General features: G+C 42.2%; 2 protein-coding genes across 3 annotated transcripts in view; one reads left to right on the top strand and one right to left on the bottom strand.

The window, feature by feature from the left end:
* Positions 1–24,257, top strand: part of LOC128324358 (very-long-chain enoyl-CoA reductase-like) — a 100,559-nt gene that overhangs the window by 27,263 nt on the left and 49,039 nt on the right. The window lies entirely within an intron of this gene.
* Positions 1,127–22,286, bottom strand: GCLM (glutamate-cysteine ligase modifier subunit). Its single transcript, XM_053248866.1, has 7 exons — positions 21,698–22,286; positions 12,673–12,738; positions 11,268–11,352; positions 8,267–8,323; positions 6,906–7,108; positions 3,137–3,251; positions 1,127–2,916 (listed from the first exon to the last, which is right to left on the bottom strand). The coding sequence occupies exons 1-7, from the start codon at positions 21,821–21,823 to the stop codon at positions 2,744–2,746; spliced, it is 825 nt and encodes a 274-aa protein (XP_053104841.1). The 5' UTR covers positions 21,824–22,286; the 3' UTR covers positions 1,127–2,743.

The following is a 24,257-nucleotide window of genomic DNA, read 5'->3' as shown; positions in this document are numbered from 1 at the left end:
AACCTTGAAACGTTTCGAGTGTTTCGGCCATAGGGAAACTCAAAACACCCCATTGTTCCCCATGGGTAGCTCCTAGTGGATTGTGTGGTAGGGCATGATAGGTACTACGTATCACCCAACCCACAAGAGAAATGGGTAAGCAGGCAACTTTAAATAATTTTTTAACCTTCCCCACCAAGCCCCCATAGGATCCTATGTGGGTTTGGGGGGGGGAGTTTAAAAAAATGTTAAAAGTTGCCTGCTTGCCCATTTCCTTTGTGGGTTGGGTGGTACGTAGTACCTATCATGCCCTACCACACAACCCACTAGGAGCTATCCATGGGGAACAAGGGAGTGTTTTGAGTTTCCCCATAGTTCCTTATGGCCAGAACAAGCTGTACTTACAGAGTACACACGAGTTTTGCATCCCTGCCTTAAAAAAACTGCAGAAGCACACAGTAAATGTGCCAATGGGGGCATAGTTGCCCATGACAACACTTGATTTGTATAACAAACCAACCAAGAAGCAAGGATATCACAAGCCAGTGCCAGAAAACCAATCAGCAAGGGGTAAAACAGGCCTCCAGAATGATGCTCGAAACATTTCGAATCAAAATGCAGCTTTGTTTCAAGCTCAAAACAGGCCCTTTATTTGAAGGGCATTTTGAGCTTGTGACACTCCAAATGGCTTGTTTTGAAACATTTTGCACATCGCTATTTTGCACATCCATTTTGCAGTTACCTTCCTTCCAGACAAAGAGATCTGCAAACCATGACACCAGGATAAAGGTATGTTGTAGCAAGGTGTGGTTACTTCATCTGAAGCACTGAAATAAGGCTTCAGATCTTGGCAAAAATCCTTTAAGATTCCCCACTCTTTTTCTTAAATCAACAAAAAGGAAATGTTTAGCTTTACCTGGGGATTGGGAACAGGTGTGTTTTTCAGAGAGACTGTATACAATTTAGAGCAGATTTTAAAATCTGATCCCATCATACTGTTTTATATGAAACACTGCATGGGCACTACTCATTGTTCGAGGAAAACCAGACCCAAACTTTTATTTCCTTGTCCCCAAAATGGCGTCAGAACCTGAAACATCATTTGAAAGTTTGCACAGATAAAAAAAGAGAAACAGTTATCAGCAAATTTCTGTAAAGCAATCTCTTGTTTTTAATCAACAGAAATGATTTCAAACTAGTAAAAAGCATATTCAGTACAGAAGTTTAAATAAGACCATCTGTTAATTTTGAAGTGGACTACATACAATTGCAGCTCTCTACAGTCAAAATTCACCCCATTTGGTATTCTGACCTAACTTTGCATAAGCAGTTTTTTCTGCAGATTCAAGATACACATACTATTTTGATCAATGTTTCTAGAATTATTCAAATATTTTAAGGAGTAAATTGAAGCTAAAAACACAATTCCTGTCAGAGAAGTCATGCTAAAGTTAGTTCTTCAGGACTGCTCCCAAGTGACTTGGGAGCCTCACACATTACTTGTCAGGAATGCCCCAGTGATTTCATTGGAATTTAATTCCAAGTAAAAGTTGGATAGCTGGGGTCTGGCACATCCATAACATATTTTAGGATCCAAACACCACCACATGCTAAACCCCCTTATTCAAAATAGAAGCACAAAAAGTTTACCCACTGGAATGGATTAAGGTATATAGATATGATACTACTGACAGTACAAGAGCATTTATTCATTCTAGCCGCTGATGACAAAATTATGTTTGATCAGAATGTACAATTTCAGATAAAAGGTTTAAATGGGAGTGGTCAACTTTACTGGTGCATTAATAGGCATACGTATTTTTAAAATATAACCTCGTTTAATTGGCACAGAAGTTTACAAAATGTCTTTGAATAGACATTTCATTAGAACACACTTGTCCTAGATGAAAAACTAGGAGACTAATTTATGCTGTAGCAGTTTCCTTAGACTAAATTGTCAATAGTACTGAATGCACCAAGCTAGTTCTAATGAAAATGGTAACTTTCTAGCCAGATCTCATTGGCTTTCAGACAGCATGTATGGTGTTTAAACATAGGCAAAACAAAAGCAGCCAAAGTTTGACACTGTTTTTGACCAGTGATCTCCAGCTCCTACAATTCCAACAGAAACTTGCCATCTCCTAGCCTTGTGCCAAGAGGAAAATGGAACAGAAATAACAGAAGAAAAAATACAATGCAAGGACTAGCACAGCTTTGTGTACTTGAGGTGGTGTTATGGGGGGCAGGAAGAATATCAACTATACATTATACATTCATGAATATATTACACAATTTTGTTGCACACACTTAATTTTGTCCCATGGATTTAACCAGAGAGCTGCTTATTCCACAATTGTTCATAAATCCATTCTACTCTCTGCATAGCAGCAATAAGAAAAGGTTTAACAAGTTACACTTCTCCTTGCAAATAAAAATATTTCAGTCAAAAAATAGCTAGTCAATTTTTTAGTTTATATTAGTCTTAAAATATTCCAAATATTTATATATAATCTCAAAATTAGCAGTTTAATGAAAAACAATATTTCACATGTGAGCACGCTTGTCTCACCACAAAGAGCACATATGAAAGAAAAGGAAATGGATAGACCAAATATGCTGTCATTGCGATTCCACAGTATAAACTAGGCTTCACTGATCGCCTGAAAATTAAAAAAAAAACGTTGGTCCTTACAAATTCCAGTTTGCACCTTGGTGCAGTATCTTGTAGAGGTGAGACGGAAGCAAACTATTGCACAAAATAATCTTAAGATGATGGGACTCTTTTAGCTTGCAAGATGTAACCTTTTGATTTGATAATTCCTCTACTCTTGACAATGACTGAATACCGTAGAAGCCACAGTGGAGTCCATTCATGCACCTGGCAATCTGGGATACTCTCTTGAAGAGCTTCTTGGAAGCTTGCATCACAAAGTAGTTCTAAAATTAGAACAAATACATTTTAAAAGTACCTGCTTTTGCATCAGGATACTAATAATTCATAGTCCAAATGGTTATTCTTCTGAAAACTATGGTGGTCTATACAGAATACAGAACCTTGGATAAGAGTGCTAATTCTTTCACAAATTCAAAATGCTACAGCATCCTATAGAAGAGCCTTTAATCTACTCTACCAAGGCAATTCTTAACAAGACCTCACCTTTTGGATCATTATGAGTTAACAGCTGGATATCAAACTCTTTTGCAAATGCAGTCAAATCTGGTGGCATTACACAACAGGAAGCGAGATTCACTTGGTTACTGCTTGGTTTCACCTAAAAATGAAACACAAATCAGCTTTTGTACAGCTATAAGATAGTAATATGGTGTGTTCACCTTAGTTGTACTAAGGTAATCTTCAGAGCACACTCAAGGTGCCCCCAACCTTCTGAGGTGAGATGGGCAGTGACTAGAGAGAGGTCCTCCCTGGTCATGGTGCCCTGTCTTTGGAATGGTCTCCTGGAACCTAGTCTGATGTCCTTTCAGCACAAGGCGCAACACTTTTTATTTAGACAAGTTCTTTAATCTCTTGTGGTAATGGTTTTCTGCTGCTACAGTATTTGCTGTTTTTATTTGATTTTGTTTTGTTTTATTGACTTTGTGATTGACTGTTGGCTACCTTGGAAATACCTGTACTGAAGGGCAGGATATACATATGTAACATAGATAGAATAAGGTATTTCACATTTGTTATAGTATATGGAAAGCTGTTTCATGTTTGTCTTTTATTGTTGTAGTTTTTTTAAATTAAAAACTTGCTTCATGTATCAAACACAGGTGCAATGAGCTACTTGCCCAAGGTGAACAAAAGCTGCTGCAATGCTTTTTCCACTCATACTAGAAAGAGCACACTGCAGTACTACTATGGCTTTTCTCCTCTGCAACATGAATGCTTTGCTTTTTCTTGCCAAGTCCCCTTATTTCTCATGGAAAGTTGATCATTAAAGGGACACACCTTGTCACTGGAAATGAATCTTCAATTGTATTGAGCAGAGACCTGTAGAAACCTGTCTGTGTTCTTGGCTGCTGCATGGCAGCAATGAAATGGCTTGAGAATTTGGTGGGTACAGCCCACCCAAGAACAATGCTTGCCTGGGGAAATGCTTGTATGTCACAGAGCAAAGTTCAGCAGAGCAAGTGGAGAGTGAAAACCTGCACAACAATGCTACCAGCAACTAGCAAGATGAGGGTGGGATGAGGAAAGCACGACAAAGCAGGTAAAGTCCTGGCTACCTAGAGTTCTCAAGACCGAAAAGACTCAGTACTGAGATATTTAAAAGAGAGGCCACTGAGGAGCACCGCCAAGGAAGTCCAGCACAAATATGTTGGACTTCAGAAGTGGAAGCTTCTAAAAAGGGAGGGGACTGGTGAAAAGGAAGCTCAAAGGGATAGTCAGGAAGGTCAAATCTCTCCAGAAAGCAATGAAAGGAAGTACTTTTTCACATAGCACACAATTTATCTATGGAATTCTCTGCCAAGGGATGTGGTGATGGCCACTAGCTTTAAAAGGGGCTTAGACAAATTCATTGAGGACAGGTCTGTCAATGGCTTCTAGTCTGGTGGCTGTGGGCCACCTCCAGCCTCAGAGGCAAGATGCCTCTCAATACCAGTGGCAGTGGTACAGCAATTCCCGCATGCCCTCATCCACCTCTTGCCTGTGGGCTTTTCAGGGGTATCTGGTGGGCCACTGTGTGAAATTGAATGGGCCTTGGGCCCGATTTAACAGGGCTGTTCTTACGGACATAGCCAGAGCGATGGCCTTGGTTGCTGGTGAAGAGTAAGGAGGAAAGGCTAATCATCCAAGGAGGATGTGGGTGAAGATATCCATATTGAGGCACTGGGGGATGGGAGGCAGGAATAAAATAGGTGAGACACTACTCCAGGGCCAAGCTGCCACAAACCCATATTGTATCTCATGATAAATTTCAGCTCTTTTATTCAATTAGAAAACACTTAAGCTGGCAAAGCAGAAGAACACTTGATTTTGTTTAAAATTACCTGATGTTATCAGATATTTATATATTTTATTCAACATATTTTATACAGCCTGATATGTACATCTCTAGGCAGTGTACAAAATTTAAAATATTTAAAAATCAGCACAGATTAAAATACACCAAACAAAACAGTAGCATAAAACAGAAATAAACACTAGAATAAAACAATTATTAAAATTAATTCTAATTAAAAGCCTGTGAGAACAGGTGAGTCTTGATGGTCTTCCTGAAAACTCTTATTTCAGCAGGGAGCATATTCCAAAGCCCTGGGGCAACCAGAGAGAAAGCCTGGTCCTGGGTCGCCACCATATGAACAGGTGGCAACTGTAACGGGACCTCTCCAGAAGATCATATCTGGTAGCAGGGTTCATGACAAAGGAGGCGCTCTCTTACATATATTGGACCCAAGCCATTAATGGCTTTATAGGTAATAACCATCACTTTGTATTTCACCTGGAAACACATATTGGCAGGCAGTGCAGTTCCCTCAAAGCTGGTGTTATGTGGTCCCTTCAAGTTGTCCCAGAAATTAATCTGGCTGCCACATTCTGTACCAATTATAGTTTCCGGACTACGTACAAAGGCACCCCCAAGTAGAGTACATTACAGTAGTCAAGCCTTGATGTTACCAGCATTTGTACCACTGTTTTAAGGTTATTTACCTCCAGAAATGGACATAGCTGTTGTATCAGCCAAAGCTGATAAAAAGCGCTCCTGGCCACTACCTCAACCTGAGAAACTAGAGAGAGCTTTGGGTCCGGGAGCACTCCCCAAGCTACATACCTGATCTTTCAAGGGGAGTGTAACCTCATCCAGAATAGGAAAATCTAAACCCTCTCTCAGGTCCCCACCCCCCTGCCCCAGTCAGTAAAGGTAAAGTTGTACTGTTGAGTCAGTGTCAACTCCTGGCGACCACAGAGCCATGTGGTTTTCTTTGGTAGAATACAGGAGGGGTTTACCATTGCCATCTCCCACACAATATGAGATGATGCCTTTCAGCATCTTCCTATATCGCTGTTGCCCAATCTAGGTGTTTCCCATAGTCTGGGAAATATACCAGCAGAGATTTAAACCAGCAATCACTTGCTCCCTAGGCAAGTTACGTCCCCGCTGCACCATTAGGTGGCTTCCCCCAGTCAGTACTTCTGTCTTATTTGGATTCAACTTCAGTTTGTTATCCCTCATCCAGCCCATTACTGCCTCCAAGCAGGCATTTAGAGAAGATATGCCATTTCCTGATGAGGTTGACAAGGAGAAATAGATCTGGGTGTCATCAGCATATTGATAACACCTAGCACCAAACCTCCTGATAATCTCTCCAAGCGGTTTCACAGATATGTTACAAAAGCATTGCAGACAATATGGAGCCTTGTAGAACTCCACACTTTACATCTCGCTTTGCAGAACAGCAGTCTCCAAGCGATACCATCTGGAATCTACCAGAGAGGTAGGAACAGAACCACTGTATAACAGTGCCACCCAATCCCACCTCCCCCAGGCGGTCCAGAAGGACACCATGGTCAATGGTATCAACAGCCACAGAGAGATCCAAAAGGATCAGCAGTCACACTCCATCTGTCGATAGCCAGTTGGAGATCATCCATCAGGCCAACCATGGCAGTCTCAACCCCATGGCCCTCACGGAAGCCAGTTTGAAATCGGTCTAGATAATGCGCATCACCCAAAACTGCCTGGAGCTGAGAAGCCACAACCTGCTCAATCACCTTGCCCAACCATGGAAGATTGGAAATAGGTCTGTAATTAGTTAACTGAAGGATACAATATGGGTTTCTTCAAAAGTAGTCTAATAATAGCCTCCTTAAGACAAGGAGGCATCCTGCCCTCCCTCAGGTTATTCAGCTATTTAGCTGAAAATAGCAGCAGAAAAAAGCAGTGTTCCAGGTTACTGCAGTTGAACAACTTGCTTCTTACCTGTGCCCACAAGAACAGTTGCTCTAGCAGTGATTTATCTAGATCAGATGTCCCAATGGCAACAATCTTTTTGTTTTGAACTAAGTTTTCAAGTTCTGCCCAGTAAGGTTGTAAATATTCGAGGGAAAGATTGATTCCATCTTCAGTTAGAGGAGGAGCAATGATAACAGAATCTAACTGGTTCACACCAAGAGCAGAACATGCTTTCAAAAATGAAAAACAAAGCACAGAGAAAAATTATTCATGTTTAGATAGGACAAAAAGAACTGCAAAGGTTTTAAGAAACACATCTGCTTGTCTTCAATTCATTTATTTTTTGTAGAAATGTTGACATTATGAAACCACTGCCCTAAAAAAAAAAAAATCTCGCTTGTACAAGACTAAGAAAAACAATGTTTTCAATTACCTCAAATAATTATCTAGGAAAGTTATCTGCATAACCTTATACAAAAAGTATTACATGGAAGCAAAATATGCTAAAAGGGCAAGAAGAACAAAAAGAGTTATTTATGGGCTCAGAACATTCAATAATAGATTGACAGAACCTGACCAAATAAAGGTGCTTTTTAAAGAGTGAGCAAAGGCTTATGTAATGCATGTGGCAAAATCACCACCACAATGCTAGGCCCTGTTCCAGGTGCTCCCACCAGGTGAGGTGGTGTCTATTAGGAAGAGGGCCTTTTCAGTCATGGCACCCTGTTTAAGAAAACCCTGTTTAATCCACCTTGGGATTGTTTTAATGAAAGGCAGTATACACATTTAACAATAAATAAATTTAACAATTAAAATAAAATAAGAAACACCTCCCCAGTGACGCTTGCTTGGTGCAGGCACCCTTTTAGATGCTAGATTAACACCCTTCTGTTCACCCAGGGTCTTTTAAAATAGCTTTTTAAAATGTTTGTGTGTTGTATTTTATTGAAATCTTTTTCATTTTGTGTTTTAGTTGTATATTTTATTCTATTGTTCTACTGTGAGCTGCCCAGAGAACAATTTGTTATGAGGCAGCTAACAAATAAAATTGTTATTACTGCTATTATATAAGAAAAAGAAAAGCCTCGTTTTTGTCCTCATGGCATGTTTGTAAGCTATACTGTTGCACTGCAAAGGCAGGCAAAGTCTGGACTTCCTTGGACTTCCTTCATTTGATAACAAGCTTGTGTTTACTTTTGAAGGATACAAGGGCCATATGTTTTACTGTCTGCCAATTTCAGATCAAAGACAATGACAAAAAAGCACAAAGGTCATTAGATTTTTTTAAAAATCCTCTCTGTTGAAAGTATTACTGTTTTAGAGTTACAAAAGGGTTTAAAAAACAGCAAGAGTAACTCAGAAGTCACATACATTTCTGTCGAACTTACTCATACTGACAGCTTCTCGGATCGATGAAATATTTGATCCTGCGATAAACAGTTTTGCTGAAAATGAAAAACCAGACACAATAAATTAGGATGGCCTCCATGACAATGTGCAAACTTCCAAACCACACATTTTTGTCTATTTAACAAGCTGAGACACTTGGAATATACACCTAGTAGTGTGCACAGAATCGGTCCGGGGCCATGGAAGAGGCCTCCGGACCGGTTTGGAATTTGGCCGGTCCGGCGGGGGGCGGGGGGGAGTGTGGCTTTAAGGGCAGTACTTACCCCTTCCGCTGCTTTCCCCCCTCCGGCGCTCGACTTCTTAGCAAAGTTTTTGGGGCGGCAGAGTTCCTCCCTGCTGCACTTGCCCCCATCGTTGTCTAGAATAAGGAGAAGTTGCCAGCGGTTCTGTGCAACTTGCCGCCGCGCACCACACACGTCACATGCAACGTGTGATGTGTGCGGCACACGCGGCCGCGACGGGCACATGCGTGGTGGCAAGTTGCATGGAACCGCCAGCAACTTCTTCTTATTCCAGACAATGATGGGGGCAGGGGCAGCAGGGAGGAACTCTGCTGCCCCAAAAACTTTGCTAAGAAGTCAAGCGCCGGAGGGGGGAAAGCGGCGGGAGGGGTAAGTACTGCCCCCCGCCCTTAAAGCCACACTCCCCCCAGTGACAGACCACGCTTCCGTGGTTCCGTGCACATCTCTATATACAGCTGCCTCCTATCCCACCTCCAATGACTGTGGGTATTTACATTTCAGAATATACAATCACCAAGTCACTTTTACTTCCAAAATAGTAATGTGTTGCTATGCTACAAGGCTGAAGTCTTACATGTACCTTCTTGGGAGAAAGCAAGCTTTAACTAGAATACATAAGAATGTGTAGCATTTTTACAAGTGGTCTGTTGCTGATCAGTGAAAATGGCTTCAAAGTGCTGTTTTGTAATCCATCAAAGCTAAATGATATCTACACACAGTATAACTATGACATCTCTTACTTGAGCTATTGTATGAAGTAGAAAGCAAGGTTCAGTGGCTTAAATCCAGAGAACAAGTGGAAAGGGACTTCCCCACCCACTCCTCTATCTTGCAGCCTCAGAACCCTGCAATGAAAAGTCAGTCCTGAGCAGAGGTGTAGCTATAATTGAGTGGATGGATTCAAAGAACCCGGGGGCCCCAGCTCCTGAGGGTCCCAAGCTCCTCCCTTTCCTATTTTCTTCATTATCTCCCTCACTCTGAGGGGCCACCAGAGAGAGTGGCAAACATGGGTCCCCTCTCCCCTAGCTACGCCCCTGGTCCTGAGGGTAAGGGGACCTCCTGAAATAGTGTGGGATATGGTATGTTGAGCTGTCAAAGGAGAGGGGTGTTGGTAGAAATTCACTCTCCTTTGCATTACCAGAAGTACCATTGCACTCACACAAATGCTAGTCAGGTATTTGACTGAAGAACAATTTTACGTAATACCCAAAAATGCTGTGGAGGAATACTAGATAACGAAACCTGAAGTCTCTTATGTGAAGAATTTAACAGTTTCACTGTTGTCTAATGTTCATTTGGTTAATGAGTGAAAACTACAACTACTGCTGCTTTTATAGAGCAGAACAGGACTTGTTTTGTTTTGTTTTGTTTTAAACAGGAGGAAGAGAAACTGTATCACACAACAGAATCACATGGTGGTACTTTTTAACCACAACCTCCGGTTAAAAACCATACTTGTGCTGTGAGGAAGAGTAGCAAGAAGTATGGATTGCTTTTTTAAAAAAGTCATCCCCCAAGACCATTAACTTCTAAATATTCAAAGTTTTAAAAGTCTGAAGTAGAATATGCAATAGCCTTCCTTTCAGAAACTGAGGGAAAGGTTTATTCTCCATTACATATTTAAACAAATTACTAAGTGAGCATTATGTTGGAAAACAAAAACAGGTCTATGGAAATAATTTTTTTTAAATCAATTTAACAGAAATTAGTTCAAGCCCTTCTGAGGAACTGCAGCCGCATTATTTTTCAACTAGCTGACCCGGCGCAGAGCATCTGCACCCCTAGTCCTCCCTGTCTCCTCCCCCCGCAAACGATCTGGCTCTCTGCCTCATCTTCATTTTGTCTCCAGCCCTTCAGCCAGTTCGTTCTCCCCCACATCCCATCAGTGCTAGTTTTGCACCCGCGCTGCCACCTGCTGAGCTGTCCTCCTCACGAGGATGCAGGTGGTTGGAGCCGACGTGCACTCTGCCCCCCCCCCCGGCTCACAATGGTGCCTCCTGCTCCTCCTCGACCTCCCTCCCTCCTCAGCAGGCTGGCTCAGAGAGAGGCTCCCCTTGCTGTGCTCTGCTCTGCCCTGCCAGGAAATCTCGCAAGAGCTGCCAAGTACCACAGGATTTGCTACATACGTCCTAAGGCTTTTAAATATAAAGAAGATTCCTCAGAGAAGCTATGAAAATATTTACCAATGCTCTTTTAAAAGCACTCAATGGGTTAAACAATGGCACCTGATGACAGTTTGCTTTTCTCAGCCCATGGCTCTGGGTAGAACAGTAAAACATCTTGATTTCACTATACAATAGCCATAACATTTTATGACAGGCAGACTCCTAGAGTTACCATTAGAAACTCTAAAGTAGATTTGAGATTGTCCAATCAGATAAAACCATTTGCTCAAAATACTTCATTAACTTGTTGATCAGGAAGTATATACAAGATTGTTAGCTGAACTACCAACAATAAGCCCAAGAGATCCCCAGCTCAACATTTTTGATTACTGAGCACTGCCTTTGGAATTCCCTGCCCCATGAAATCTAGCTGGTTGGCATTTTAGCAGCTGGTTAAAATATTTCTATTATTTATGTCTTCCTTTTTTTAAACTTTTCTGGATATACTCTGGTGCTGTCTTGATCTCTGTTATTATGTGACGAATTATTGTTTTATTGTATTTAATAAATTGTAAGCAGCCTTAGGCCAGAGAACAAATACCTAGACAGATAAAGCGTACAACTGAATTCACCTGAAACTTTTAATTCTTCTCTTTCTTCTGGATTGATCTTTTCTATTGCTTGAGCTAGAGTACATTCAAGGATTTCAGGCATCTCCTGTAAATAAATACATGACAATAAAGAGGGGGGGAAATGCCAGTATTAGTAACTGAGAAATTTTTCATATATTACTAGCTGCAAAAGAGAAATAAATTAAGCCTTTAGCTTCACAACTGTTGTGCTTTCAGGTATTTTAAAGGCAGATCAGTCAAGTCTCAAATGGCTGCCAAGTGCTCCATGCAGCAGTCTGCTCAAACGGGAGATGCTGCAAATGTTTCATTTTTAAAGCAAAGTTTCAAATAATATAAAAGTGAGACATTAAGGCACAACCTAAACAGAACTCCTGAGAAAAACTAAGGATGCTGAGAAGAGTAAAATAAAAAGGAGGGTGGATTCTTTTCCAGAGTATCACTGCATTGCTGGGGTCACTGCCTAGAAGCAGAGCCCTTTTCTCACTGCTGTTCCATTCACACAAGGGAGCAGTGTTCCCTCTAACAGGGATTTCCAGATGTTGTTGACTACAACTCCCAGAATCCCCAAGCATGTAGCTGGGGATTCTGGGAGTTGTAGTCAACATTTGGGAATCCCTGTTAGAGGGAACACTGCAAGGGTTTTCCCACTTTCTACCCTTTGAGCTATGCACACTCCCGTGCTGGGCTACATGCCATTTTGGAGCAATTTTTCAGGGGGCAAAGGGGGTGCAGGCGGATGGAAGGGGCAGGTTAGCTATTCTATGAGTGGAATTTTGCTCATGGTTCCTAGGATGTAAGCTGTCATTTGCAAGACTCCGTGTCTCTAGGCATGGGCTGCACACACACACACACACCTACCTTGATGCTGCAAGCATGGCCAGCCCTTTCTCAAGCCACCACGTTTCACACAAGTTCCAGTAGCCACCTGTACGGCCCTGCCTCAAGATACAGATTCACAAATGATGCAGCTGTTTACAGAGGCCTTCACACACTCCCCAGGCTATAACCATCCATATGACCTGGCCTGAACCCTGACAGCATCCAGCAGTTTGAGAACATAAGTTAAATAACGGATGCACAGAAACTTCCAACCTCTCAAGACAAGCAGATGTAACCTGAGCTCACACCACCAGTTTCATTAGCATGCCGCACCTTTTCTCACAACATGCTATGGCAGCCTAACTGCAGCATGGCAACAAGTTCTATTAAGAGACAAGGTATTCTGTTAAAGCTAACCTATTTTAACTCCTAGAAATAAAGTAGTTAACATCCCAGAAGCAATGTGTGCCTTTCCAGTAACCATTTTTGTTTCATAACCAGAGATAAGTTACTGTATGCCAGAGGCAATTCTAATAGGTGACTAATGCATTTGTTAAGGAAACATGCAAGGGAAAGAATCACTTACCTGCATTAGATCGGAGCTGATCTTTGAACTCCATTCATTTAAGGTTTTCTGAATGCAATCCCGTAGCTACAAAGCAAGATTTTTCATTATTTATTCATTTACACATTAGTGGACACCCATTATGTGAAACAAAGTGAGAGTTCAGTAAATTCAACAGTGTCTCTGAGGCAAACACATGTTGCTAACAGAGTACACGTTAAACCTCCACCTTCTCACTTCTCCCTCACCATTGCCCCCTACCCTCCATCAGTGTAACAGTATGAACTAGGCATGTTACCTTGGATAATAATATAACTAAAAAAGCAACCCCACGCATTCAGACAAGAAACCGCGAACTTTCTAAACATTCTTCACTTTCTCATTAGTAAAGTGGGTGTCCAAATGAGGACACACTAGATTTCAAAATGGACTGGTGGGGGTGGGGGGGTGGGGAGAACATTCTCAAATTCAAATTCTCAATTCATGGATTCTTGAAGAAAAATAAAAAGGCCCACAACATTTCACACATAAAACACTCAAGTAGTGGAAAATGGGTCAGACTGCTCACACACAGTGGGGCGATTCCAAGGATAATAAATGGCGTGATGTTCGTAGCATAAAGAGAAGACAGACAGTTGGTGCAGGAGGGGTTACACTGAGCAGAACACAAGTAAGAATTCTGCTCAGTCTCATCATATGGCCACCCTGAGAAGCCTGAAAGGCAGAATGTATTTATCTGTTTAGTCTCATCCTAGTTTTCTTCTAGTTTTTAGGGAACTCAAACCGGCTCAGAGAGAAAGAAACAAGAAAATGTTAAAGCAAATAAATAAATAAATAATCAAAACAAAGCAAACACAATTCATTTATCCCCCCCCGCCAAAGTATTTTTTAATAGAATTAGATCTTCACCTGGCATTAGAAGGTATATATAGGTAAAGCCAGGAGGACATTTCAGAGGACTAGTGCCACAACCGCTCCACATGTCCTCTCATTTGTCAAGAGGACCTGGAATAGGGCCTCCAATGTCAAAGAGCGTTTTTCAGGAGGGCCCCCAAAACAACAAAACTATCAGTAAACAAAGGCAGGGGGGAAGAGAGAGAAGCTGAACAGAATCCTTGGTTCCAGAAATGACTGGAATCCTAACCTTAGTGTGTGGGGAAGAAGTTCCCACACTGGAACTTTCCTTTCCTCTTCTCTTCAAAGCAACCCCTGTAGCCCCCTCAAATCCATTCCCAAAGCTCAGGGAACCCTCCAGAGCAGGAGATGAGACACGCCCTCCAGTGCAGGGGGCTGCCAAGGGAGAGGGGACTGGCAAAAATCACCACTTCCCTCTTGCATGAATGGCCTTCCGTATGTACAAAATAAGATACAACACAATAGCCCTCTTCAGATGTTATAAAAATACATGTACTGTGGAGTGAAGGGGAGGAAGTCCTGCCCCACGACATCAATGACCCAAAGAGCCCCGTGCTCACACTTACAGTGGGGCTCATCTGAAGAAGGCAGAACCTTACCCGTCATGACAGGAACTCCCGTGATTACAAGACTGGATCCATCCACACTCACCATTAAGGAAAGGGCTCTTCCCTCCTCAGATGAGCCCTGCTATAAGCACAGGTGAGTGACTCGGTAGGGGCGGGACTTCCTCTCTCTTCATCCCGCATACACAACTGCAGTGCAGTGTTTTTATAACATCTGAAACTGCCTACAGCCTCTGCAAGTAAGGATGTTGTTTGAAAATATTTCATAAGGCATTTGCAGATAAAAAGTGGGGAGGGGGAAAACGACTATTATGAGAACCCTGAAGTGCGTGTGTCCTCATTTCTGAACATGTGTGAAGAGATAAATGAAGCAGATACTGGGCAGCACCCAATTAAGTCAGCCATGACTAAGTCCCACTGAAATTGATGGGACTTGTGCTAACATAACTTCTCATTTATTTCAGTGGTGATTAGTCATCAATAACCAGCCTGAGCAACACCCACTATTAGGAAGGGAAACATGAAAATATAAAGGAGAAAGCAAAATTAGTACAGGAAAGTTTGGGTGAAGATTAGGGCAAACATTACAACGTGAGGACAATGATAGTTGGTTAGACAGGTGAACAAATTTGAAAAACTAGATAGTTGGCGAGTACAGCATGTATGGCAAAATCAACTTTAATACATGAACAAGTTTTGCACTTATATAAAAGCTGAAAAGCAATATTCAAAAACATTAAAGTTAATCTAGTTTAAAAAAGCATAGTAACAGGTGTGGGTTGGATGCAACAAAAGAAGTGGGACCTAAATGCAGAAGCCACAAAAATCTGCACTTGCCTTATTAAAGGAGATATCTCAGCATTAACACCATAGAGGCAGAAGGCAAGGATAGGTTTTTTTTGTCTTCTGGGATATGTCCATCAATTTAACTTTGTACTTCCTCATTTTTGCTTGCTAGACTTTCTCCAGCTCAAATATTATCAGGTGTGAGTTTTACAGCCTTTGGCAAGTGACTCTCTGCCCTCACAGGGGTGTTGCAAGAACAAAGGAAAAATAGGCTAGAAATTTAACAAAATACTCATTTCCTTTCCTAAGTGAGAGCAGATGAAGTCTCAGTGATGTTGCAGATTCCTAAGCTATGCACACGTTCAGGAAGCTCAAGATATTGGAAAGTTGGAAGACGATAAAAAACAGCTACACATTCTTTGGTCTCAGATTCTCCAATACTTTTGACTTCTTGACTTGAGGTGTGCAACTTCAGTCCTATATGATCTACATCTCATCTCACTCTACCCCCAGAATCCCCATGACCCAACATATTTTAAATTTACAACACAAAAGTATAACACTCAATGCACAATTAATCCGTGTTCACTTGTCTTGCGAGTATAACTGAACGAATCCGTTTTGTGTGTTCTGTTCCAAAAATACCTTCTAGTACTGTCTGGCGCAGTGGGGAAATGACTTGATTATCAAGCCAGAGGTTGCCGGTTCAAATCCCTGCTGGTATGTTTCCCAGACTATGGGAAACACCTATATTGGGCATTATAGGAAGATGCGGAAAGGCATCATCTCATACTGTGAGGGTAGAGGCAATGGTAAGCCCTTCCTGTATTCTACCAAAGACAACCACAGGGCTCTGTGTTCGCCAGGAGTTGAAACCGACTCGACTGCACACTCTACCTTTTACTTTACTGGGAATTTGCTGCTGGAAGCTTATACTGTAGTTATCCTCGGTGAACATTCTTACTTAAAAAACGAAGTGGTGCTTTGATGGATTATGTCAAGTTTCACCTAATATGGCGTGTTTTTTGCAAGTCCCAGAAAGCAGCAGGCCCTAGATGGTCCCCTAGTACGCCACTGTCTTCATTTCGTCCATCTCTGCCAAACTATCCAAGAATGCTTTCAGGCTTTTGTGTTTAAATAACAAAATTATTCAATGTCTGTATAGTCCTCTCTGCAATTTTTTTTTTAAATAAGGAAGTTGCAGAAGTTTCAGCTTCCTGCTCAGCATCACTATCATCTACAGATGCTACAAATTCATCCTCCATGAAGCTACAATCTTCAAGTCAGTAGATCAATCAACTAAATTTTGTTGATCAATCACTTCAGAGCAATTACACAGGTGTAGGGCAAGTCATAAGCACATCAGAGGCATATTTGGGTGTTTGGGGGGGACACACAAAGGGGGTGTTTTGTTCAGGTATTCTGCTGTAACAGAATTTGAAAACTACCAAAGATGGTTCTTCCTTCTAGAACAGAGTGGTAGCATTTGTTTAAATGAAAAGTGGTCTCATACATTCTTTAGAATCTCAGGCAGCCACTTTTAAATTAAGGTTTTGACAATATGCAAATTTTGTTTAAATGAATAACTGAGTAACATTCAATTGAGCAGAATAACTGCTCAAAAGGCAGATGACAATCAATTAAATATTATTTGATAACTCTAATAATACAACATATTATTATGCAATACTTGTTTGGGGCAGCCTAATAGTCTGCATTTGCAACAACCTCCGCCAAGAAACTCGACTAATCCTATCATCAAGTTGGCATGAGGTGAAGACCTTTTTAAAAATTTGCATTGGCCCTCTAGCATGTGGAGTGGTTGGCTGTAGATAGCATTTCATGATTCTGCTGGGTTTTTATTTCCTGGTGATATCTGCTGCTTCTACAATGTTATGAAGCATTGCTGACTGTGTTATTTTTATAACATTGTTCTATCTTCCTACTGTACACTACTTTGGGAGCTTTATGCTGAAGGAGAACCAGCATACAATCTAAATGCTTAAATAAAATATAAGATCTACATCTACAGAAATGATGGTATATTCATTATTTGACAGGTTTTCAGTAAGAATACTGTCAGATTAGACCAGCAGTTTTCAAATGCTCTACTTCTGGGGAACTCTTTCCCTACTGACTGGTCTGCTGAGGAACCTCTAAGTGTCTCCCACTGAATCCCTGTATACTGCTGAGGATTCTGGCACATGCTCAAAGACATATACTCAGTTAACATAGGGCCCTGACCAAGTCATTCATAACCACCTTACATGAAATGAGTATCTGCTTTATAATGCCCATAACACATTGCTGCACCTAAGCATTACAGGACAAGATGGTGAACAAGATATCTTTCAGAGAAACTCGTCCACCATTACTGATCTTCTCACTGGGGAACCCGAGCTGAAAATCACAGATTAGGAACAGTGCACTGACTGCCTGGATAGGAAAAGGATCAGAACTGACGCCTCTGGCAAATACTAGACAGGGTGGGGCAGGACTAACATGTTTTAAACATGTCATGGGATTGAAAATAGCAGCTCCCTGCAGGGAAGCAATGTATTTTCCTGAGTGTTTGGATCTTTACCCTCAGTACTTCATTTATTCATTACAAATCCGGCTTGGAATTTGAGAAAGTAAAAGTGTGTGCATTCAGATAATGGCTGCAATGTTGTGAGCAACATGTTAGGCATGCTTCATGTACTACCTCTAGTCATTCTGGAAAGATTTTGTACTCAATGCCTTCTACTATAGTGAACACTTAACAACAGGAGAAATGCAAGTGAGTGAAGGGAAAGGGAGAGGTAGGTGGGAGATGGAGGGGGAAAGAAAAGGTATAACCGTGTCTTTTTCTTGTATCTTGTGTTAATAATACTAGTTCTCTGTTTATATCATTTCAGAAAGTCTTATTTCACAACTTTTATTTATTTACTGAGTTTACTGTATATCCTATCCTTCCTTCAGGGTGGCACACACTGCCGTCTTCCCCTTTTATCCTCACAGCAACCCTGTGAGGTGGATACGGTTGAAAGATATTATTGGCCCAAGGTCACCCAGTGAAGTTTAAGGCAGGGTGAGGAAATGAACACAAGTTCTAGTCAGACACTAGACTTATTCACACATGAATGTTCAACGCATGTGCAAGTTGGATACAGTATACACATGTACAGATTGTCACACCCTGGGCTGTTCAGGCTATACTGTCCTGTGCCCTCTGGATTAGGAAGGGAACACGCCAAGAGTGGCCAGTCAAGACATCCTCCATGGATGTCCCCATGCCCTTCCAGCATGTCCCTTTATTGCTAGCAAGCACTCCAAACAAGTATTTTGTTTCCATTCAGATGAACATCCAGCCCATGAAATACAGGGAAGTGCTGGGAGGGGATCAGGAGATCTGTGAAGAATGTCATGATGGGCTTGTGCCCCTTCCAAATCCCATGGGTAGGAGATGGTATCATCCAAACCAACCCATTATGTTGAACACAAGTACAGTATACTGTATACACGTAGCACAATTCCTGCCTGTACCCTGCATTTGAAGGAGTGTATACCCATGTACACATGCACACAAAAACATGTATGTGTGTACTGTATGCACACACACCATAGGGCTATTGTAACCACTACATGACACTGGCTCTCTTATGAATTTCATTGTGCATATTTCTTTCCCCCACTTTGTGCTTGGTTTTCAGTTACGGATTTGTGATTATCTGTGGTGGAAACAAACACATTGACTGACTACACCTACTGTATAGTGTTTTAAGGGAGAGGAACTTAAGCTGAAGGTAGTCACATGGTAGTGGGTGGATAATTTTCTCTTTTTAATGTTCCAATCAAAATGCAAACACTGGTCAAAAATTACAAAACAAAACAATCCTCTCTCTGTCTATTGTAAAGGAATACCCAATTTATTTTGAACTGAATGGATGCTTTCGTTATATTTCAATCAAGCAGCTGGACAGCTGCCAAATCTGATTTCATTACTACCTCAGAAAGGTATGGAGCCTATAGTTTGAAAAACAATGGCTCCCTAGCCTCATAGTCCATAGTTTCTAAAGCCAGGCAGTTGGATCTATAGTTACAACTAAATCTCATCTTTAGAATAAAAATAAAAAGCAGCAAGCTGATCATCCAGTGGGTTAGCAATGCTGTTTTCTTAAGAAGTTCCAGAACAATTGGACTGAGATACTGACACACACCCATTATTATTTTTGAGAAGAAAAAAGTACATTATGATTGTGGCTATGAAACTTATTCTTTACTTACATCTCTGAATGAGTGTTACTTGCAAGAAAAAATCCTCAGTATACAAATGCCAAAGCTTTTAGCAGAAACTTTTATCTATTTATCTTTTATTTAACTTTAGCATGTAAAGTTAGAAAAATCTTAATCCAGGATGAAGATAATGCCTTTAGGTTATCAAAATCTCAGTTGTTTCAGGACATTACAATATTTCATTTTATGACTCTCAAAGAAGAATCTACTTGTTTTCATACAAGTCACACAAGCATATAAGTTCAGCACCAATATGCTCAAGAATAATATGTTTTGTTAGACAGAAGAAAATTATTAGAATGAATTGCATATTTAGGTGGTTTAAAAAGGATGGAGTGCAAGCATTATGCCATTATAGTGCTCAGTGCCTGCCCATAAGGCCCAAAGATGCAATATAATCCAATTTTATGATTATAGCAAGATTCCACACTGCAATTACAACCAGGGTGAGGCAAGCAAGTTTTGTAGATACATGCCACACAGCACATTTCAAAGTGCTCAAGTTTCATTACTAACCTGGACATGTATTGGCTAACAATTTGGGGGCTGATAAGATATAAACCGTAGGCTGGAGGGCCACAGTTTTGACACCCCTGCTCTAGCACTACATATGCTATGTTGATTAGTTAGGCAATCAAACTTTGAAAATTACTACCTAAACTAAGCACCGTGAAGTTGTAAATTCAACATTTAGCAATAATTGTTGCCAATTTTTAAAATGTGCCCCTGCAAAACCTTTTAAAACAAAGTACCTACATACAAATTGTAGGTAGCTGTTTTGATTCATTAGAAACAATTCAAAAGCCACAATCTGTTAATATCTTATTAGGACCAATCAAAATGACACAGAATCTTGAACAGCAAACTTTTGAATTCAAGCTTTGCTGTTCAAAACTTTGAATCATTTTGTTGGTCCTAATAAAGGTGTTAACAGAGTGTGAGTTTTTTTAGTTGTCTAGCAAGTGGGATATGTGGCATTTTGAATAATCTAGAAAGGGAAATTTTGAAGATTTAACACAAGACTGAGAAGGTGTATACAGGTGGCCCTTGTTATCGTTATCCACTGGGGTTTGTTCTCGCCTAGAACGGCAGATAAGGAGACCATGAGTGAATGGGAAGGGGCGGTTTATGTTCCTGGAGATTTTAAAAATGGTTTTAAAAGGCAGAAATAAGAGCAACATGCCATGCTTTCTAGGCTCCAGCTGTTTAGCAATGCCCCCCCAGACCTTATTCCACTGATTTTATGTGAAAAATCACTTTTTAAAAATAAAATGAATGAATGAATGAATAAAGCGCCAGCAAAATGGTGGCTAGAAATGCCTCGGATGTCATTTCTGGCCACCCAGGAACTACACATAGGCAAATTTCAACTATGTTTAGATCCATGGATGAGGCTGGGTGTACAAAAGATTTATACGATCTGAAGAGAAACCAGAGTATGAGGCTGGGTGTACATGATTTGACCGCAGATACACAAAACCACAGGTGCCAGGACCACAGATAATGAGGGCCACCTGTAATATGACAAGGCATGACATAATAAAAACAAAAGAGTGAACTACTATTATTATTTCCATTATAGTTACTTAGAATTCTGATATATTGCTTTTTAACAAAAAGTCCTCAAAGAAGTTTAAAAAGCAAGAGGAATGAGAAGATGGTTCCTTGTCCGAAAGGGCTTGCAATCTAACACCACACACAAGGGAGACATCAGCAACAACTGCTGGGAGAGAGGCTATGTTGGGTTGGATGGGGACAGAAACTCTCTCCTCCTTATAAACTATAAGAGAGCCACCACTCTTGAGAGTACTATATGCACCAAAAGAAAGAAATACCTAAAGCTAAAGTCATCTCAGGTGGGATGGGAGCCTTCACCTGCACCCACATATAACCCCTTATCAGAGTAGGGTAGAAGAGATTGAGGAAATCAATACTCAGAAAGATCTCTTTTCACTTCCACACATTTCAGTAGGAAATGCCACTATTTCTTCCTCCTGCAGATTATTCCCAATCTCTCTCATGGCCGTGAGAAGGTTTTTATTATAATGTTTTGTGTGTTAATAGCTTACTGTTTTCAACGATAGATTTCACGGTTGTTTCTTACTGTATGTGGTTCTGGAAATTTTATGAAAAGACCATTTATGTTTTTAAAAAATATATAAATACAGAAAATGCTCAACACGCCCCCCCCCCCCCCGCAACAGTATGAACTATGCAGTTTGCTACAGAAGGTTTAGTTAGGAGAAGTGGGATCCCGATCTCCGCAGTCATTATTGTGACAGGAAACAGAATAACCTAGGACCTGGCCTCCTGTCCAGCTGAAGGACTGGAAAGACTGCTGCAGGGTCAGGTTTAAGGTTGGGGCCAACCCCACGTTACCACACACACCCGAGAAAAGCCAAGGCACAGAAATATACACCATTTCGCGCTCAATATTTGTTTCCCACACGTCTAACAGAGGATGCAGCCAGAGAGGCTGGATGAGCTGCCCCTCCCCGACTCACCTCCTCGCTGGGGGTAGCCGGGCACTTCTTCCGCAGGCGGCCCCAGTTGAGCAGGTTGCCCGTCTGCAAGTTGAGGGTGCCCGCTTGCCCCAGCAAAATCCCGGCGCTGCCGCTCTCCGTCCCCATGTAGGCGTCCAGATCTCGGCGCTCCCGCGTAGGAATCGCTGCTGATGCTGCCTCCGAAGGGAGCCCGTGCTCGTCCTCCAAGTCGGCGGCTCCCGGTCTGGACTCTGGAGGGGAGAAGAGCGGAACGATCGAGGCGGCCGGGCGGGCTGAGCCTGGGCAGTCCCCTTAGACGGGGGCGATGACTAAGCAGAAAAAAAGTGCTCAGTCACTGTCCCCGGTCACATGGCGCGGAGGACAATAGGCGGCGGGGAAGGGAGCTGGGCCGGAGGGAAACGTCGCTCGCTCGCTCGCAGCGGAGAGCGCAGGGAACCTCCCGGCAGCAACAAGCAACTCTTCTGATCCCTGCCGCAGTCCGGCGGGCAGCGGAGAGCAAGCAAGGTCTTTCCGTCAGTGCGCATGCCCGACCATCAGGAGCATGTGCTGTGACAGCAGCAGGCAACTCACTTTGCCCTCAACCGTTCTCTGGGGGACGCAACATTTTTAAACAGCGCCCCCTGCCGCTTGTATGATACTTGATCAACCCCATAGTCCCTGTATGTATGTACCGTATATATACGCCAGGCCTGACTTTTTCTTTTCCCCTCCGGTTTATGCATTTGGTGAAGTAGACACTTTCCAACGGATACTCAAGTTTTTACACAAACAGATTGGAGTGTTTATTCAGAGGTCAGCCTCAATACAATCCTAAAAGTATTCTCGAGGATTCAAATCCAAGGCTATAATCCTATGCATCCAACAAATGACTATGACTGCTACTTATATACTACTTTTTAACAACAAAGAAGTTCTCAAGTGATTTACATAGAAAAGTCAATCAGATAGTTTCCTGTCCCAAAGGATCACAACAATAGAAAAATAAATATAAGGTAGACACCAGCAACAGCCCCTGGAGGAATGCTGAGCTGGGGATGGACAGGGACAGTTGCTCTCCCTGTACTAAATACAAGAGAATTATTACAGTTTTTCAAAAGTTAGCAATCATCACGTTCTCATATAGCAGAGATCAAGTAAACCAGACTGAACTCAGAGGGCCTTATGCCTGGGTAAAGGATGTAATAGGAAGGATCAGGACGCATATGAATTTGACTCAGAAGTTCTGTATCATATACAGCAGCTCTTCCTGAAAATGTCTTAAGAATTGTGTGCTGAGAACGCTTCCGTGCCTGCACCAGGGAGGAACAATTTTTTACCATTCCTCCTTCCATGTGCACTCAACTGTGCCTCCCGGAAAAAGGTTGCCGAGTGTTCTACAACCCTCAGGGACATATTTTCTCAACTCTTAGTTTGGGTATAGGCCACGGTTTAGTGATTGTAGCATCTAAAATGGGAGGTGCCAGTTATCTAAACTGGAAGCCTGTTGCCCTCATGCCTGAGCTGGTTCTTGTTATGTAGCAGTTTAGGGAAACCATTCTGTACACGCTCAAGTACCAGATTTTCTTTGTTATAATGTGTTACAGGTTTGAGCATTTCAGCTGATTCAAAACATTTGGCCCAAGTAATGCCTGAAAGCACATGGCCTTAGCACCACTTGGATTATTTATTATTTATTTTTACATTTATATCCTGCTCTTCCTCTGAGGCACCCAGAGTGATCTACATGGTTATGTTTATCCTCACAGCAACCCTGCAAGGTGGGTTAGGCTGAGAGATAAGTGACGGATCCAGAGTCACTTATATCTGTAGCTGAACAAGGAGTGTCCACACAGAGGCAGAGCTATAATTGGGTGGACGGGTTCAAAGAACACAAGCCACCCAGCTCCTGGGAGCTAGAGCCCCGGAAGGGCCATGCAAGCCCTCCAGAGTTGATTCCCAGCTGGCATTTGCTGTCTATAGCAGGTGTGGAGCCTGACCGCCAGTGGCCCATGTGCAGTGACGGTGGTGGCCCTGCTGACCCTGCCCCCGCGCCTGATGTCTGATGTGAGACATGGGGGGGGCGTGGTCTGGCTCCCAAATGGAGCCGCTCGGGAGCTAAACCAGCACACCTGCGTCTGACGTCAGATGCGGGGGGAGGATGTCGGGGCCGCAAGGCGTTGCCCGATTGGGCGTGGCCCAGGTTCTTTGAATCCATTGGCCCAATGGTGGCTCCGCCCTTGGGCTATCGATATAAGTGATGTCACACACAAGGGGGTGTGGCTCAAGCTCCGGAGGGCCTGCATGAGCCCACCAAAGTGCATTCCCTGGATGGAAAAAAAGGGAAAAATGTACCCAGCCCGCAAACACCACCTGGGAATGAGCCCCAGAAGGCTCACGCAGCCTTTTTGGGGCTCTAGCCATGCCCCCTTGTGTGTAACATCCAGCAAGGGAGAGAAGGGGAAATAAATGCACCCAGACAGCAAATGCCAGCCCGGAATGAGTTCTGGAGGGCTTGTGCGTGCCCTCTGGCACTCAGGCCACACCCCTTGCAGTGACATCACACGGAAGGAGTGTCATTGGG

This window comes from Hemicordylus capensis, chromosome 4 (assembly GCF_027244095.1).
Source record: "Hemicordylus capensis ecotype Gifberg chromosome 4, rHemCap1.1.pri, whole genome shotgun sequence".
Lineage (NCBI taxonomy): Eukaryota > Metazoa > Chordata > Lepidosauria > Squamata > Cordylidae > Hemicordylus > Hemicordylus capensis.
This window is presented reverse-complemented; position numbering and strand designations above follow the sequence as displayed.